An 18,560-nucleotide genomic window follows, 5' to 3' on the forward strand; every position below is an offset into this window, starting at 1 on the left:
GTATATTTCAATTAAAAATATTTTAATAATTGTATTTTACTATCATGTATTTCCTTTGTAATCCTATATATTTTATACTTTTATTTATTCATATTTTAAAGATTTATTTATGCACACAAGAACTGGGGTACAGCCCAGAGGTGCAGAGACAGAGTGGGGAGCAGAACAGGCAGATCTACTGAAATACACTGCTGATGGGAGCAGTGGGCAAGACAGGAGAGGTCTGCTGCACCATGTGGGTAGCTCCCTGGCCAGCCAGGGATCGAACTCATGCTGCAGAGGCTGCGGACAGCTTTACAGTGCTGTGCTAAACCCCTTGTGCCCCCAGGGAGGCCCTGTATTTTATACCTTTACATATGTCTTTTTGAGAAAGGTTCCAAAGGTTTCATCACTGAGGTTCACGGAACATGTACACACACACACACAAACATACAATAGTAAGAATTGGTCTAGAAGTTGATTAATGTTGATATTGGTAACTGAGATACAAAACTGCAATGGAAAGCTCTCCCAAGGATGCAACCACAGTTGTTTTAAAATAAGGGCTTAGGGGCCTCCCTGGTGGCACAAGGGGCTAAGTTGCAGCACTATGAAGCTAACAGCAGCCACTGCAGCACTGAGTTCAATCCCCCAGTGAGGGAGCTACCCACATGGCTCGGCACACCAATCCTGCCTCACCTGCTCGCTGCTCCCCTCAGCAGTGTATTTCAATCACTCTGCCTGTTCTGCTCCCCACTCTGTCTCTGGTGAATCCTCTTACCCCACCCCCTGCACCTCTGGCCTGTACCCCAGTTCTGGTATGCATAAATGAATCTTTAAAAAATATAAATTCAATAAAATGAGGGCCTAGGAAAGAATTCTGCTTCCTGTGGCTTCTCTGGGCTTGCTGTTCCTAGTAGCTGGAGCTGTGCTACCTTTGTATTCTGACGGCCTGTTATTTGCCTCTGTCCCTGCAGACAGACCTGTCCTAGGCATGTCTGTGTCCCTGGCTCCCCACCTAGTGCCTATCAGAAAGCACTAGGGCAGTAAGCTCAATGGAGCTTACAGAGTAAATGGAAATGTAAACCAGAAATAACTCCCTGTCGAAAGCGGCACACAATAAGTCATGTTGGATGCAGGGGACATGTGTGATGTGTGTGCGCAAAAAGGGTGGAGATATAGGGACTATTATGGGGTATGTAAAGTGGAAATTTTTTTTAAGAAATTCAAAACAGATTTCTGAAAGGTCATTTTCTAAGAGTCTGGCTGGCAGTGAGAAGGCACCCCCCTGTGCAGGGCCCCACCCAGCCTCACGTGGCCCCTCTCTCTCTCACTCCATGCAGGACTGCCTCCCTGTATATATAAACCTCTGTGGGGCTGCGACATGAACCAGGTCACCATCCAGACACCTCCCGGCACAGAAGAGCTTCCCAGAGGCCACCTCCCCCACCCCTGTGCTGAAGCTCTGCATGTGGTGCCACAGCTGAAGACTCAGGATGCCAGCCATCCAGCTGCTGCTACTGGCCTGTCTGGCCTGGGGGTTGGGGGCCAGGACAGCCCAGCTCCGGAAGGCCAATGACCGGAGTGGCCGATGCCAGTACACCTTCACTGTGGCCAGCCCCAACGAGTCCAGCTGCCCTGACCAGGGCCTGGCCATGTCAGCCATCCAGGACCTGCAGAGGGACAGCAGAGCCCAACATGCAGACCTGGAGGCCACCCGGGCCCGGCTTAGCTCCCTGGAGGGCCTCCTGCACCGGCTGACTTTGAACCAGGCTGCCGAGGTCTTGACAACCCAAGAGGGGCTGCAGGGGGAGCTGGGCTCTCTGAGCAGGGAAAGAGATCAGCTGGAATCCCAGACCAGAGAGCTGGAGACAGCCTACAGCCAGCTCCTCCGCGACAAGTCAGCTCTGGAGGAAGAGACCAGGCGACTGGGGGCAGAGAACGAGGTCCTGGCCAGGAGGCTGGAAAGTAGCAGCCAGGAGGTGGAAATGCTAAGAAGGGGCCAGTGTCCTCAGGCTGGGAGCATCTCTCTGGACGTGCCACCAGGCTCCAGGGAAGGTAAGAACATGGGTGCAGGACCCCTGGTCCAGAAGGTGACATGGCTCACAGTGGCCTTTTACCTGAGCCAGGCTGGGCCTCCTGCCCTCTCCTTTTCCCCAGAGACCACATCTAGTACAAGGGCAAAGTCATCCCCTGCAGATCTTACCAGTAATTTAGCTCCAGATAGTTCTCTCTGGCTAGTGGTACCAAGTTCTTGTGCCTCCCTGTGACAGAAGTCCATAGCCAATGAGAATTCAGAGGACCTGGTGGGCTGGTCTACATATGAGCAGACTGTCCTTTTGAAAAACTATCCTTTTTAGAGTATTTGTCCTGAGATTCTGATTCCCTCCTTTTGCTGTTAAAATGACCTGTTTATAAAATAACAACAGATTTATGAAATGATGAAAGGTGGTGGGTGCTTTGTTCAAAGATGTCCTTGCCTGACACAATAAAGAAGCGGCGTCCCCTGTCACTTTGTATAGCATGTTGCTCTGGGAGTTGTCTGATTCTCTGTCCAACACAGGATCCCCCGCTTGGAGACCCCAGGAACCTCTGGGAGGTGTTATTTGCTAACTGGGATGCTCTTCTGTTCCTCCGGCCCCTGCTTGAAGGGGAACCCCTGAGTGTGTGTGAGGGAGAGGGCACACGCTCCCCATTAGTTGGGAGGATTAGTTGTGTCACTTTTTGTGAGAGTTGTGCTCCCAAATATTCACTGTTTAATACATTTTCCAACAACAAGGAAACAAGCAAGTGAATCCAGCTGAGGGATAATTAGCAGGACATCAAGAAAAAGAAAAAAGGTGGAGGATATTACTTATGTTGGAATATAGAAACACCAAACAAAGGGTCAAAGACAAACTTCAAAACCAACCCTTGAAAGCTGACCATACAGGGTCTCCCTGGTGGCCTAGGGGTTAAGTCTCAGCGCTATCACTCCTATGGCCTGAGTTTGATCCCTGGCTGGGGAGATATCCACATGGCACAGCAGACCTCTCCTGTCTTGCCGGATGCTCCCCTCAGCAATGTATATCAGCAGATCTGCCTGTTCTGCTCCCCGCTCTGTCTCTGGTGAATCCTCTCACCCTTCCACACCTCTGACCTATACTCTAGTTCTTATATGCAAAATAAATAAAATTTTTTAAAAAAAGGGAAAGTTGACGGTAGATCCGAGGCATCCAGGAGGGGAGAGGAATGGGTGGGCGAGGACAGAGTGGGAAGAGCACAGTGCACTATGGTGGAGGCCTATGGTGTTTTGGTGGCGGGGCGGGGGGGACTAAGGTGACTATACCTGAGGGGGGAGAGCCTCTACTTCCAAAACACTAACAGTGATGTAAGATAAATTCATAAAAAAAAGATGGGAAGAGGGTTTGTTTTAGTTTAAAGGAGACTACAGAGACATGGTAGCCAACCTGTAGTACGTGACCTGACTTGGCTCCTACATGGGGGCAGACACAGGGGGCAGAAGCTACAAGGGACAGGCTTGGGGTCACAAGGAAATTTGAATATGACTGCTTATTAGATTATGTTCTTGGATGAATGCTCATTTTTTTGGTTTGTTTTTTCTGATTTTTCTTTTTTTAAAAAAAGATTTTTATTTATGCATACAAGAACTGGGGTGTAAGCCAGAGGTGTGGGTGGTGAGAGGATTCACCAGAGACAGAGTGGGGAGCAGAACAGGCAGACTGACTGAAATACACTGCTGAGGGGAGCAGCGGGCGAGTCAGGAGAGGTCTGCTGCGCCTTGTGGGTCACCTCCCTGGCTGCCGGTGATTGAACTCGTGCTGCAGTGGCTGGCAGTAGCTTGAAAGTGCTGTCTTTAACCCCTTGCCACCAGGGAGGCCCTGAATGCTCACTTTTTGGGAAGAAATGTGGTATTGTGGTAATGAAAAATATCCCTGTTCTGTGGAGACTCGTGCTCAAGTCCTCAGGAGTGAGGCATCCGTGCATCTGCGCTGTGTTTCAGATGGCTCAGAAAAAACTAAACACCGAGTAAGAGGACATTAAAAGAAATGTGGCAAAAAAAATTTTTTTAAAGATTTTATTTATTTTTACAAGCACTGGGTACAGTCAAAAGTGCGGGAGGGTGAGAGAATTCACCAGAGCCAGAGCGGGGAGCAGAGCAGGCAGAAGGACCGAAGTACACTGCTGAGGGGAGCAGCGGGCGGCAGGAGAGGTCTGCGCGCCATGTGGGACCCTTGCCCAGCGGCGGCCGGGGATCGAACCGGTGCTGCAGAGGCTGCGGGCAGCTTCGCAGCCCAGAGCTCAACCTCTGTGCAAAATATTAACAACTGAAGAATCTATATGAACAGTAACAGGAGGTTGTTGAACTATTCTTTTAACTTTTCTATTGGTTTGAAAATCTTCTACTTAAATTATGGGGGGAAATTTTCTAAAAATCTTTCTACATAAAAGGCAAGATCTGCATAAATTGAGGTCAAAACCCCCAAGAACCACTGCTTTGGTGTGACCCTGGGCAAGCCATTTAACCTGTGCCTTGGTTTCTTTCCTCTGATTTTTTTTTTCTTTCCTCTGACTTGGCAATGAAAATTCCTACTGTAAAGAACAATTTTTATTCAAATATAGTATAAAGGATATATATTTTATAAAGGATTTTTAAAAATCCTATATGACTAAAGAATGGAAGAGATGAATTCTATATTTTACAACGAAGGACAGTGAGGTACTTAGACAGTCAGGGCCTTGACCTCAGAGAGGTCAAGGGCCAGGGTTACACGGTTGCTGGGGGATTGAGCTGAGACTTGTTGAACTTGAGTCTTTGAAGACAAAGACTGTTAGCTGAATGAAGTTACTCAACAAACCTCTGTGTGTTTGTGAGAAAATAGGAAGAATGTCTTGTTTTTTAATCATCTTGTGGTCATTTAACAAGTCATTGGGGATTTATGAAATGTGTTCTCTAATTTCATATTTCTTTTTGGCCTTTCCAGCTGCTCCATTTTTGAAATAAGGACAACATCCCATTAGGCCCACTAGAATTAAGTCTAAACTTGGGAGTTCCTCCCAAGTAGGTTTTTTTTAATGCATATAAGAACTGGGGTGCAGGCCAGAGGTATGGGGGGGTGAGAGGACTGACAAGAGACAGAGCGGGGAGAGGAACAGGCAGATCCTCTGAAATACACTGCTAAGGGGAGCAGGTGAGACCGGAGGGGTCTTCTGCACCATCTGTGGGTCACCTTCCTGGCTGGGGATCATACTCAGGCCACAGTGGTGATAGCACTGAGACTTAATCCTACACCACTAGGGAAGCTCCCAAGTAGTGGGGTTTTTTCATGAGTTGGTAATCAAGTTACTATAAGAATGTTGCGCTGGAGAAAGGTCTAGTAAGCTCATCTTTGCCGATGTGAAAACTGAGACCCAAGGAGGTGACTCAGGTGGTCGGTGGTCACCTCCCCAGGGAGTGGCAGAACCAGGATGAGACACTGCCTGCCTCTCCATCTGAGTTTCTGTGACCTGCAGGTCCCGTGGCAATTCCTGATTTATACAGCCTAGAGATAAATGGCAGACAAGATATGCCTGAACCTCAGGGAAAGAAATGCTTGGAAGGAGAAGAGCTGCTCTGAGGTCCCAGATTGGAAGGCAAAGCAGTTTTTTGGAGCAGGTCTAAGTGTAGCTATACCTTTATGTAGAGGTGCCAGTGACCGAGGTTTAGGGGGCAGGGGGTTCAGTGAGGGTTTACTGAACCAAAGAAAGTCTGGGAAGGTGGATCCTGCCTTGTTCCACTTAATAATTCTTACAATTTAAATTGTCACCTCTTTCTTTGTCATGTAATTGTCCCAAAATCTTTGTAGAGTTTGCTTTTATGTCATAGTTGCTCTTTGATTCCAGTTCATCATCCTTTATATTAAAAGTCCCGGCTTAACCTGCTGTGGGTTTTCAGTTTCCTGATTAGGCCCAGACTACTGCTGGGAGTGGGGAGTGGGAGGGCCCTGCAGGAGCCTGGGAGATGCTGGGAGGTTGCAGTCCTGGAGCTGAGGTCAGATTCCTGTGTGCTGAGCAGCACTCAGCTCCCATGACAGCTACATGACAATTTCTTTGTCATGTAATTGTTTCTTTGTCATGTAATTGTCCCAAAATCTCCTTAGAATTACAGAAATCACTCATTTATATGTGTGTGTGTGATTTAAAAGTACACGTAGGGCCTTCCTGGTGGTGCAAGGGGTTAAGATGCAACCTATGAAGCTATCGGCAGCCTCTGCAGCATCAGTTTGATCCTCAGCTGGCTAGGGAGCTACCCACATGGTGCAGAAGACCTCTCCTGTCTCACCGGCTGCTCCTCTCAGCAGTGTATTTCAGTAAATTCGCCTGTTCTGCTCCCCACTCTGTCTCTGGTGAATCCTCTCAGCCCCCGCACCTCTGGCCTGTACCCCAGTTCTTGTAGCATAAAATGCATAAATAAATCTTTTTTAAAAAGTGACCTGGGAACTCCCCTGGTGGCGCAGGTTCAGCGCTGGGCTGTGGAAGCTGCCCACAGTCTCTGCAGCACCAGTTCAATCCCCGGCCACCGGTGAGGGTCCCGCATGGCGCAACAGACCTCTCCTGCCGTGCCCGCTGCTCCCCTCAGCAGTGTATTTTGTCAGTCTGCCTGTTCTGTTCCCCACTCTGGCTCTGGTGAATTCTCTCACCCTCCTGCACTTCTGACTGTACCCAGTGCTTGTATAAAATTAATAAATAAATCTTTTAAAAAAAGAGTGACCTGCTTTAAAAAAAAAAATGAAAAATATATTATTTAATATTGACCTAACTTTTTGGGCATTGATAGAAAACAACTACAAAAGGCATTACAATATAACATATATATGTAAATATGCATATATATGTATGTACATATAATATATGCAATCAAGTTAATAAATTTGGTTTCTATATTAAACTCTCTAGAATGTGAGTCTATAAAACAGAGAGATGGGCCTCCCCGGTGGCACAGCGGTTGAGTGCTCGGTTGCGAGGCTGCCTGCAGCCTCTGCAGCACCAGTTCAATCCCCAACAACTGGGCAAGGGTCCCACATGGCACGCAGACCTCTCCTGTTGCCCCCTGCTCCCCTCAGCAGTGTGCTTCGTCAGTCTGCCTGTTCTGCTCCCCGCTCTGGCTCTGGTGAATTCTCTCACCCTCCGGCGCCTCTGACTGTACCCAGTGCTTGTATAAATAAATAAATAAATCTTTAAAAAAAAAAATAAAGCAGAGAGATAAGGGAGATAGGGCAGAGCATGCACAAAATATCCAGAATTTTTCAATAAAAGGACTGAATGTTAATAAAAGTAAATAACATAAAATCCCTTAAAAATTTTAATTGTCTGATACAGTATAGTTCTTCACATTTCCATAACCTCTTTGTTTTTCTTCCATTCAGAATGAAATGCAAGTGATCTCTAAACAGCCTAGAGAAATTTTCTTTTTTTCTTGAGATGCTTTTGGTTTACAACACTGTATGACTTAGGGGAACAGGTTAACACCTCCTCAGATATATGTTACCACACCACCCCCATCATCAAAGCACCCACAGTCCTTTGCCCTAATCTATGGGGCCCCTCCCCACTTTGTTCCTACCTCCCCCGCCCCCGCCCCGCTTTCCCTCACCCCTTATTATCCCTCTCTAGTAGCCTCAATTCTGCAGTCATATTTCTAGGGTTTGTTTTGGCTTAGTTTTGTCTGTTCCCTTGGTTTTTTTTCTCTATATTCCACATATGACTGAAATCATCTGGTAGTTGTCTTTTTCCTTCTGACTTAAGTCACTTAGCATAATCCGTTCCAGTTCCATCCATGTTGTCACAAATGGTAAAAGTTCATCTTTTTTTATAGCTGAGTAGCATTCTACTGTGTGTGTATGTATGTATGCATGTGTATATATACACACATATACACATGCATACATACATACACATACACACATATACACCACATCTTAGTCCACTCCTCTGTCATTGGGCATTTAGGTTATTTCCATACTGTGGCTATTGCAAATAGTGCTGCAATGCACATAGGGATGCATATGTCCCTTCAAATCAGTGATTTTGTTTTCCTTGGGTAGATACCTCAGAATGTAATTGCTGGATCATATGGTAGAGGTATAGAAATTTTAGTTTTGACACATCTTCACTGAGGTCCATTTCACATATTGACTTAAGACTACCAAGGCTCAGAGAGGTTGGGTAACCTGCCCAAAGTCACAGAGTTGGCACCTGGCAGGACTGAAGTAGGAAATAGTCCAGGCCCCTTCACTCAACTGTGTCCCTGTTTTGAGATCCTGCATCCATTCCCAGGGGCATCAATCCTTCAGTCCTTGGTTCTTTATGTGAGACAACTCTGCCCAGGGTGTCTGACAATTGCCAGATGTTCCTGGCTGACACCCCAAGCAGGAGCCATGGGGACTGCAATCCAGTCATCACACCTGCCAATTCAGAACTGGCCTTGAAGTCATTCTGGAAGCCACTCCATGACATTATGTTTTATTATGGTTCCTGTTTACTCCAAAGAAAGCACATGAGGCGTGGTTCCTGCAAAGAGTGATGAGAGAGAGAGGAAGAGACAGAGAGAAAGGCCCTGTCAGAGCCCTGAGGGTCTTGATGGAACCAGGAAAGGAACTGGCCCCAGCCAGACATCTGTACACCCTCTTCCTGGGCATTGGAGGAGGAAAGAGTAATGAAGGATGAGGCCCTTTGTGCGCCTCAACTGGGAGCTGAGTGCTGCTCTGCACGCTGGAATCTGACCTCAGCTCCAGGACTGCAACCTCCCAGCATCTCCCAGGCTCCTGCAGGGCCCTCCCACTCCCCACTCCCAGCAGTAGTCTGGGCCTAATCAGGAAACTGAAAACCCACAGCAGGTTAAGCCAGGACTTTTAATATAAAGGATGATGAGCTGGAATCAAAGAGCAACTATGACATAAAAGCAAACTCTACAGGGTGCCCTAGGGCTGAAGGGTTTGAATGAGCTAGGGTTCAGCCCATCAGTAGCAGAAGTGGCCTATTTGCCCAGACCACAGCTGGCTTGGTCCCCTCCTGAGTGACCAGTCACCTGTGGCGTAAGTTCAGTTTAGTCAGGGCAGAGCTGGAGGGCCCTGGACAGGGACTCAGATTCTGTGATGAGAAAGCTGTGGGCTGTTTATGGCTGTGGCTGCTGGAAAGAATCACTGAGGAGTCAGGTGTTGAGCTGGTGACACTCATGTCACCAACCCCACTCCCTCCCTCAGGACACACCAGATAGTCTTCCACCCACAGCGACACTCCAGTGCCCTCTACTGGGAAAGGTTAACAATGCTTATTATTTTTTTTTTTTTTAAGATTTTTTTTTTTTTTTTTTTTTTATACAAGCACTGGGTACAGTCAGAAGTGCGGGAGGGTGAGAGAATTCACCAGAGCCAGAGCGGGGAGCAGAGCAGGCAGAAGGACCGAAGTACACTGCTGAGGGGAGCAGCGGGAGGCAGGAGAGGTCTGCGCGGCATATGGGACCCTCTTCCGGTGGCCGGGGAGCAGCCGGGGAGCAGCCGGGGAGCAGCCGGGGAGCAGCTGGGGAGCGAACCGGCGCTGCAGAGGCTGCGGGCCGCTTCGCAACCCAGCGCTCAACCGCTGCGCCACCGGGGAGGCCCAACAATGCTTATTTTGAAGAAGAAATGCCTTGTTTTGCAGAGAGCCGTGAGGCACGACTCCAGCCAACAGGGTGGAAAGGGTCTCTGAGGCTGTGGCCTTGGCAAACAACTCACCGGGTGCCCTCAGGCAAGCTACCTAGCTTCTCTGAGCCTCAGTTTTCTGTTTTGCAAAATGAAGACAATAACGTTCCCTTTCAGAACGGTTATGTGGGACAGAGGTAATGACAGCAAGCACCTGGTACAACACCGGGCTCACAGGAATCACCTAAGTATTGCCAGTAACTAAACCACATTCAGTGCCACCTGCAGTCCTCGACCACATATTCCATTTCTCTAATACTTGTGAGATCATGTAATAATTTCTATGAAAATGCTTTGAAAGGTGGAAAAGGGTTATAAATAGCTATTAATCATCTCTTTTTCTCCAATAAGCTGCTTTTCAGTATTTTGGTGCCAGTAATTTAGCTGTCTTAAAGGAAGCCACTGTGAAAATGGCTGTTGGGGTCCCCCCACTTTTATTCTCTCTGCTGCTACAAAGGGTGCTACTTTATTTATTTTTTAAGATTTTATTTATTTTTGTGTAGAATGGTGGGGTGTAGGCCAGAGGTGTGTGGGGGTGAGAGGATTCATTAGAGACAGTGGGGAACAGAACAGGCAGATTTACTGAAATACACTGCTGAGGGGAGCAGCGGGTGAGGCAGGAGAGGTCTGCTGCACCATATGGGTCAGCTCCCTGGCCGGGGATTGAAGTCAGGCCAAAGAAGTGATAGTGCTGAGACTTAACACCTAGGCCACCGGGGAGGTCCCAAAGGGTGCTGCTTTAAAAAAATTTCTCCTTGCTGACTTGCAAATGTCTCTATTTTTGTCAATATGTATCTTTCCCCAGTAAGTTACTAAATTATGTGGCCACTCCAATCACATTGACAGAACAAAGTCACAGAGAAAGGAGTCAGGGTGGCTCAAAGGGTCAGAGAGTCAGGCAGGCAGCTGGGGGGCGGGGAGGTTTGAGCAAACACTCCAGACATTCTGTATAGCTGCCAACCACTATTTCTCTCTCACTTTACATTGCCCGAAACCAGCTCCTATATTCTGAGAATTGTTTTGTTTTGTTTTTTAAAGATTTATTTATTTATGCATACAGAGCTGAGGTACAGGCCAGAGGTGCGGGGTTGTGAGAGGATTCACCAGAGACAGAGCAGGGAGCAGAACAGGCAGACTGACTGAAATACACTGCTGAGGGGAGCAGCAGGTGAGACTGGAGAGGTCTGCTGCGCCATGTAGGTTACCTCCCTGGCAGGGGATTGAACTCAGGCCACAGTGGCTATGGATAGCTTCATAGTGCTGAGACTTAACCCCTTGCACCACCAGGTCCTATTCTGAGAATTGTTAAGCACAAAGACGATTGAAGAAGTCATCTGCCATGGACTAAGAAAAGGTACAAACGAATAAGAAATAGCTCAACTCCGGGAATGTGCTTGCTGACCTGATTGTGAGAAGCTGCCCTGCCAGGACTGCTGTTAGTAGGCAGAATGAGGGGTACCTGGGGACCCTGCCTGCTCTAAATGGGTTCTGCCATTCACCACATGAAGATAAAGTATGCTCTAGTGTGTAAAACCTTCAATAGGAAAGAACTTCAGGGCCTCCCTGGTGGCGCAGGCAGTTGAGCGCAGCGCTTTGAAGCTATCCGCAGCCACAGCCTCCGCAGTGCCAATTCGATCCTCGCAGGCCTCAGAGCAACCTGCATGGCGAGCAGACCTCTCCTGTCTTGCCCGCTGCTCCCCTCAGCAGTGCTTTCAGTCCGTCTGCCTGTTCTGCTCCCCACTCTGTCTCTGGTGAATCCTCTTACCCTCCCGCGCATCTGGACTGTACCCTGGCTCTTGTATAAAATAAAAATAAATCTTTAAAAAAAAAAAAACTTCAAGACAATTAGTGTGCCATAGAGAGAAGAGAAATATAGCTAAAATAATTTCCCCATGAAACACCCATCCCTTTGTGGGTAAATGCCCAGCCAAAAAGGGTAGACCCAAAGCAGGACCACTGAGGCCCAAAATCTTGCCACAAGTCTAAGGCACCTGCCGCTGTGGACCCATGAGAAAGCGGCAGAAAGGACCAGGCAAGTCTCAAAGGAAAAAAGTAAAATCAAAATATGAGTCAAGACAAAGGCTGCCATTGTCAGCCTCTCCACGAGTCTCTCTCCCATATCTCTGTCTCTTTTGTCTCCTTCCATGTCTCCAAAGCCGAGAAGCAAGCTCCTCACAAGTTAATCCTGCATGTGCCTCCCCCAGGTCACCCCTTCTTCTTCCTTTTCCCTTCCTCCCCAGTGGGCCCTAGCTTCTCCTTGATGCGCAGTTCCACCCTTCCTTGGGTGGGACAGGGAAGCTGGAACCCTCCTTACTGTGGACGCACTGTTACACTGCCACACTGTGAACTTCTGCTTCACTTGTGTGGGAGGGAGGCCGGCAGGGCAGGGGCAGGTGCTGCTGACAACAAGGAGATGATTCACCTGGGCCAGGTGAGTTTTCCATAGACAATTCCCCCTTTTACACTAATAACACACCTGGGCCTGCTAGCTGTTGGGGTTCTTACTATGATTGTAAGATGCCCCACAGCAATGAAACTTTGAAAAAGTAAAGTTCAATGACATCTACGCCCTGGGAATTACAGGGCACACCTGGGCCACTGTGATGTCACAGGTAGCAAGCTCACAGGTGTGGAGTCCTCCTTTTCTTGGGGCTGACAGGAATGTTGGGTTTGTTTTTATTCATGAATTTAAATGATAAAGATGGAAGAGAGACAAAAGAAGGAAAAAGATGTCAGTCCCAATGGACCAGTTATCTAAATTAGGCAGGATCTGTAAAATGAAGGAAGCTCAGGTGGGGGGAGGAAGCAGTCAGTCCTGTGGCTGGCATTGTTTTTCTTTGAGTCATCTTTGAAGTCAGCCACTTGCATTACAAACCATAAAGTTAACTGGCAGGGGCCTCCCTGGAGGCCCAGGGGTTAAGTCTCAGCACTATCAACCCTAGGCCTGTGTTCCAATCCCGGCCAAAGAGCAAACCCACATGGTGCAGGAGACCTGTCCTGCCTCACCCACTGCCCCCCTTAGCAGTATATTTCAGTAGATCTCCTCACTCTGTCTCTGGTGAATCCTCTCATCCCCACATCTTTGGCCTATACCCAAGTTTTTCTACACAAAATAAAATCTTAAAAAAAAAAAAAAGTTAATCGGCAGGGTTTACACCGCAGTCATATAGGGAATTACTGATTTTTAGCACCCCAGATGCTAAAAACCTTCCCAAGATTGCTGAAGCACACACCTCACCTGCTTGTCAATCTGCCCTTTAGTGGAAATTATTTCTCTTATTTTATTTTGAATACCTTGTTACATAGGTTGTCACATAGAATGAATTACACCTGTTCTAGGCTTATTGTTATGTTATTTATTATTTGAGCTATTTATTATGAAAATTTTCAAATATTTGCAAAATCACAACAGCGTGAAGTCCAAGGCACCTGTCACCCAGCTCTGAATGTTGCCACCACAGTCCAAGCTTGTTTTGTTTCCCTCCCTCTCCTCCACTCAGCCATTTATTAAGGCAAATCTCAAACAGCTTATCCTTGGAACTCCATTTACATGCTACCTTCAATATAGTCGTTGGGACATTTTCCACCACAGTATGATTTTGTCTCTTTCTTTCAATAGTTTCTAAATGGAATTTGGAGAACTTGGACTTTCAAGAACTGAAATCAGAGTTAACTGAGGTTCCTGCTTCCCGATTCTCGAAGGAGAGTTCACCTGGCCAGCTTGGGAGTAAAGAGGGAGCTGGTGGTATGAAGTTAACCTTCTTTTCTTTTCTACTAGGTTTTTATGTATCTAGTTCTGTGTTCTGACCACAGCCCTCCCAGGAGGGAGGTATGTGTGGGCAAAGGGGAGTGGGCAAGTAACTTCCTTGGGAGCAGAGGCCGGGAAGGAATAGAGGAACAGAACCCCTTTCTGCTCCCTTTCCAGGGGATGCCAGCAGAAGTCAGTTCTTCCTGAGCAAAACCCTGCATTTTCTCACTGCAGTTGGGATGCAGCTGGGCTGCCGGGGAGGGAGATGAGAGAAGTGTGGCTGACCCTTGAAAAATGCCTGGGTTAAAGACCCAAACCCCACCTTCTAGTCAAACCCCCCTGTATAATAACTCAGAGTCAACCCTCTGTATCCCTGGGTTCTACATCTGTGAATTTAACCAACGGATACTTGCAGTTGAATCTGTGAATTTGAAAACCAAGGATAGAAAAACATCTAAGTGTAAGTGAACCTGAGCGTTCCAACCCATGTCACTCCAGTGGCAATTGCATCTCACCTACTCGATTGTCACATAGAATTAATTACACCTGAAAATTTTTCATTAGGTCCTTCGCACGCTCCATCTCAGCACAGTCTGCTCCTAAAGACATTTTTCTGAACTTTGGGAACTTAGGAAACCTAAGAATTTAGGAAAAGTACTGGTTTTCAGAAACTGTGACTATCCACAGTGTTGATAATTATTTCTCACACAGACAGGCATGCATGGGATGGGAGTTATGGAATATTCACATATTCTCTGATATGAACAGTAAACAATTTCCATTTTCTATAAGGGGCCCATTCAAGTACAGAGATTTCTTATGATTCAGCTAAAACTGTTTTTAATCATCACTTTATTATTTTTTTTTAAAAAAGTATATTCGGGTTTTATTACATGAAGTTGATGCCTGGAATATATGACCCAAATGTTAGGACTTGAGAAACTTTGTTTTTTTAATAGAAATTATGATTATGACTTGATTTTTCTACTTCTTTTTTAATTTTTATTCATTTATTTTTTAAAGATACATTTATTATTTATATATAGCAGAACTGGGTATAGGCCAGAGGTGTGGGGGTGAGAGGGTTCACCAGAAACAGAGTGGGGAGCAGAACAGGAGACTGACTGAAATACACTGCTAAGGGTAGTGGCAGGTGAGTCAGGAGAGGTCTGCTGTGCCATGTGGGTCACTTCCCTGGCCAGGGATCAATCTCAGGCCTTAGCAGTGATAGAGCTGAGAATTAACCCCTATGCCACCAGGGAAGCCCTATTTCATTTTTTAAAATAATAAAGAAAATCAGACATAAAAGTCAAAGAGTAATATAATGGACACCAAAGAAATCCTGACCTGCTTTTAGTCCAATATTACAAATACAATTTGAAACTTCTGTGAAGCCTTCATCTTTACAACTGATGCTGAGTAGAAGTTCAATTCATATAATGTGACATTCTCTGGGCATTTACTCTATGTTAAGCATTTTAACATCTAAAACTAACAATGACCCTAGTACTTCAACCATGATTATTGCTCCCTTTATGAATGAGAAACTGAGGCTTACAGAGCTAAGTAACTTGCTGAAAGTCACCCAGCCAGTAGGTGGCAAACGCCAGACTTAAACCCAAATGGGGTTCTTGCTTTTGCTGGCTCTGACATGCTTCCCTGTCATGGAAAGATGATGGGTAAGTGCTTTTTGTTTGTTTAATTCAGCAGGATGTGGAGAACTCGTGTGGGTTGGAGAGCCCGTCACTCTAAGGACAGCTGAAACCATCTCAGGCAAGTATGGGGTGTGGATGCGAGACCCCAAACCCACCTCACCCTATACCCCGGAGACCACATGGAGAATTGACACTGTGGGCACTGACATCCGCCAGGTTTTTGAGTACAGCCTCATCAGCCAGTTTTTGCAGGGCTTCCCTTCCAAGGTTCATGTGCTCCCTCAGCCCCTGGAAAGCACTGGTGCTGTGGTCTACCAGGGAAGTCTCTACTTCCAGGGGGCAGAGTCCAGAGTTGTGATCAGGTATGAGTTGAACTCAGAGTCTGTGAAGGCTAAGAAAGAAATCCCTGGAGCTGGATACCATGGACAGTTCCCCTATTCCTGGGGAGGCTACACGGATATTGACCTGGCTGTGGATGAGACGGGCCTCTGGGTCATCTATAGCACTGAGGAGGCCAAAGGTGCTATTGTCCTCTCCAAACTGAACCCAGAGAATCTGGAACTTGAACAAACATGGGAGACAAACATCCGTAAGCTGTCAGTTGCCAACGCGTTCATCATCTGTGGCACCTTGTACACAGTCAGCAGCTACTCGTCACCTGATGCTGCCATCAATTTTGCGTACGACATGGGCACGAGGAGCAGCAAGACCCTGAATATCCAGTTCAAGAACCGCTACAAGTACAGCAGCATGGTTGACTACAACCCTCTGGAGAAGAAGCTCTTTGCCTGGGACAACTTCAACATGGTCACCTATGACATTAGGCTCTCATAGATGTGACAAGTCACCAAGCTTTGTTAGGACAGGCAGAAAGAGAGGGTGTGCAGAGCTCTGGAGCAGAGAGCCAGCCAGCCAAACCCATGCAGCTTTTCTCTGCTCGCCAAGTTTGCATTTATGCAGAAGAATGTGCACTGGCACCTGGGACAGGAGTAGCAATCTCGGGATTTAGACAACTTCACATTATAATATCACTTTCTTCTGTTGGCTCTTCAAGGGACTTTTAACCAAAGAAGTTTGTTTTCTGGTAATCTGAGGCAAAAAGCATTGAATGTGTAGTAGTTTCTGCATGAAAACCACAAGGCTTTTTTATAGATGGCTCTCACTGACTATAACCAAGATGAAAATGCATACATTGTGCAAAAATGAAAAATGATGCAAAAAATATATAAAAGAAAAAAAAAACATGTATTATGTCATAAAAAAAAGAGAGAGAGTATGTTTGGTGGAGGAGAGCTTGGGGGAAACAAATTGTCCCAGGTGCATCCAGGGCCACCCCCTGCACTGTTAAGTCAGACAAAAAAAGCTGAATTTCTAAAGGGGATTCAGCTCTTGCGGCCAGCACTGGACATATGTAAAATGCACTTACTATATTGGCTTCTAATGCTTTGCCCTGTGAAATAAAATGATCTTACACAGCAGTCGTTGGACTTTATGGGATGCTTTACTTAACAGAGGAGTACAGATTCCAACATCAGATAATTTCTTTAGGCTGGGAGCTATGATTGCAGGATGCTTAAGTGGGGTGTGTGTGTGTGTGTGTGTATGTGTGTGTGTGCATAAATAAATAAATCTTTAAAAAAAAAAAAACCAACAACAGAGCTACCAGCAGTTTCAGGTGCTTATTGGGGGTTGCAGGGATGGGGATCACTGTTTATGCTCTATCCCCCCAAAGAGCCAGAGAGGGGCTCTTGAAACCTGGTGGTGAGTCTGGCCCTGTCACCTAGGAGACCAGGCCTCTGCAGGGGAGGTCAATGCCATTACTCTCAGGATCCTTCAAAGCATAGTTTGGCACTTGGAGGATTCAAGGAACTGAGATTCACTACACCTGTGAATTTAATAAATAATAATAAAAAAAAAAGCCTGCAAACAGGCTTCAGGTGTCAGGGGCAAGTTCCATAAGGGCCCAACACAGTGCACTTTGCAAAGGACTTTCACTGCCAGCAGCCCTGTCCCAGCCATACTTCCTGAGCCTCCCCTATTCTGAGACAGAAATTTCCTCCAACAGTTGCCACAGAGAAAAAGCATGATCCTCCTTCCATTTTAGATAGAACAATCTTACTCTGGCCTTGCCATGTGAACCAAAGGGAGCCCCACTTTCCCTCAGGTGACAATAGAGGAAATGGAGGCTTAGCAGGTGATCTGACTCCACCAGGTCACACCTGGGCCCCCTTCCAGGGCTGCTTGGCCTCCAGCTCCTGGAGCACCACCTTCAAGGGCAGTTGACTTCACAGGCACAGGCAGAGCTTTCTTCCTGAGCACTCACCTTTTAAGGAACAGGAAAAGGACCACACAGACAAGGCTAGGGCCTGGGACTAGGCTACTTGTTCAGACAAGTTCCTGGCATAGACCCTGGAGGCTTGATATTGATGAGAGATAAAATAGTGGAGGCCCATTTAGTGCTACCAATCAATGGATGACATTTTACATGGTCTCATTTGGTCACCACCGAAATGGCAAGATTAAGTATTATGATCCCCGGTGAACAATGGGGAAACTGAGCAGTGGGGGAATTAGGTGACTTCCTGAGAGGGACAGAGCTCATTCTGCTTGGTTTCAGTGACTATGCTCTTTCCACGACAGAGTCAAGCACCCCTCAGGTCTGCCTCCTGCCACTCTGTAGGGTAAGTAAAGTATCAGGCTTTTCTGCCCTCCCACCATGAGGACAGATGACAGAACCCTGTGGTCCCGAATGCATGCTGATGGTGGGCACCTTGAGTAGGTGTGGGCATATGTAGATGGGATTCACCTGGGCCAAGAGACTGGGTTTAACAAGGGCAGCGTCATGGGGGTGTTAGGGGGAAAAGGATGTCCTAAAGCTAATTCCATACAGGCTTTGTGGACTCCACCCCCACCCCAGGTCAAAGCCAAAGACTCTGGGAACTTCAAATCCCATCACCACCAAAGGGAAGGTGGCTGGGACCTGAGGGTGGGGTTAAGCAGCCAGGGTTGGTATAAAAACCAGACACGTGGGCCTTGGGGGCTTGCTCTCTCGCTCGCCTCCTGGCTTCACGGCTCCTGGCTGGCGGCCAGCTCTCAGAGCGCCATTTTGGGATTCCAGATCGGCGGATCGGGTAGGACTCATTTAAAACTTTGTCTCCCACTTTTCTCCCTGAGCTGTACATTTCCTCACTTCCCCTTCCCTTGTAAATAAACCTTTTATTAACCTTTCGCGTGTGCCTGCAGTAGAGTATTGATAAGTCCTTTTAAGCGCGCGGGTGAGGACCCACAGTCAGGCACCCCGTTTTGTATGGGGGCTGCCCTATAACAGTATCGGGTAGGTCGCATTAAAGACTTTATTTCCCTATTTTCTCCCTGAGTTGTACATTTCCTCAATTCCCCTTCCCTTGTAAATAAACCTTTTATTAACCTTTTGTGTGTGCCTGTAGTGGAGTATTAATA

General features: G+C 47.0%; 1 protein-coding gene and 1 long non-coding RNA gene across 2 annotated transcripts in view; one reads left to right on the forward strand and one right to left on the reverse strand.

Annotated features, from left to right (window-relative positions):
• The window catches only part of LOC119241293 (uncharacterized), a 39,277-nt gene extending 37,061 nt beyond the window's left edge, over nucleotides 1–2,216 (reverse strand). Inside the window, exon 1 of the long non-coding RNA XR_008551168.1 lies at nucleotides 2,186–2,216. This is a non-coding gene — a long non-coding RNA (uncharacterized LOC119241293). The remainder of the gene's footprint in view (nucleotides 1–2,185) is intronic.
• Nucleotides 1,361–16,569, forward strand: MYOC (myocilin). Its single transcript, XM_037506480.2, has 3 exons — nucleotides 1,361–2,037; nucleotides 13,318–13,443; nucleotides 15,154–16,569. The coding sequence occupies exons 1-3, from the start codon at nucleotides 1,476–1,478 to the stop codon at nucleotides 15,933–15,935; spliced, it is 1,470 nt and encodes a 489-aa protein (XP_037362377.1). The 5' UTR covers nucleotides 1,361–1,475; the 3' UTR covers nucleotides 15,936–16,569.
• The last annotated feature ends 1,991 nt before the right edge of the window (nucleotides 16,570–18,560 follow it).

The sequence above is a fragment of the Talpa occidentalis genome, unplaced genomic scaffold (assembly GCF_014898055.3).
Source record: "Talpa occidentalis isolate TD23 unplaced genomic scaffold, MPIMG_talOcc4v2.1 talOcc4.12, whole genome shotgun sequence".
In the NCBI taxonomy this organism is placed as follows: domain Eukaryota; kingdom Metazoa; phylum Chordata; class Mammalia; order Eulipotyphla; family Talpidae; genus Talpa; species Talpa occidentalis.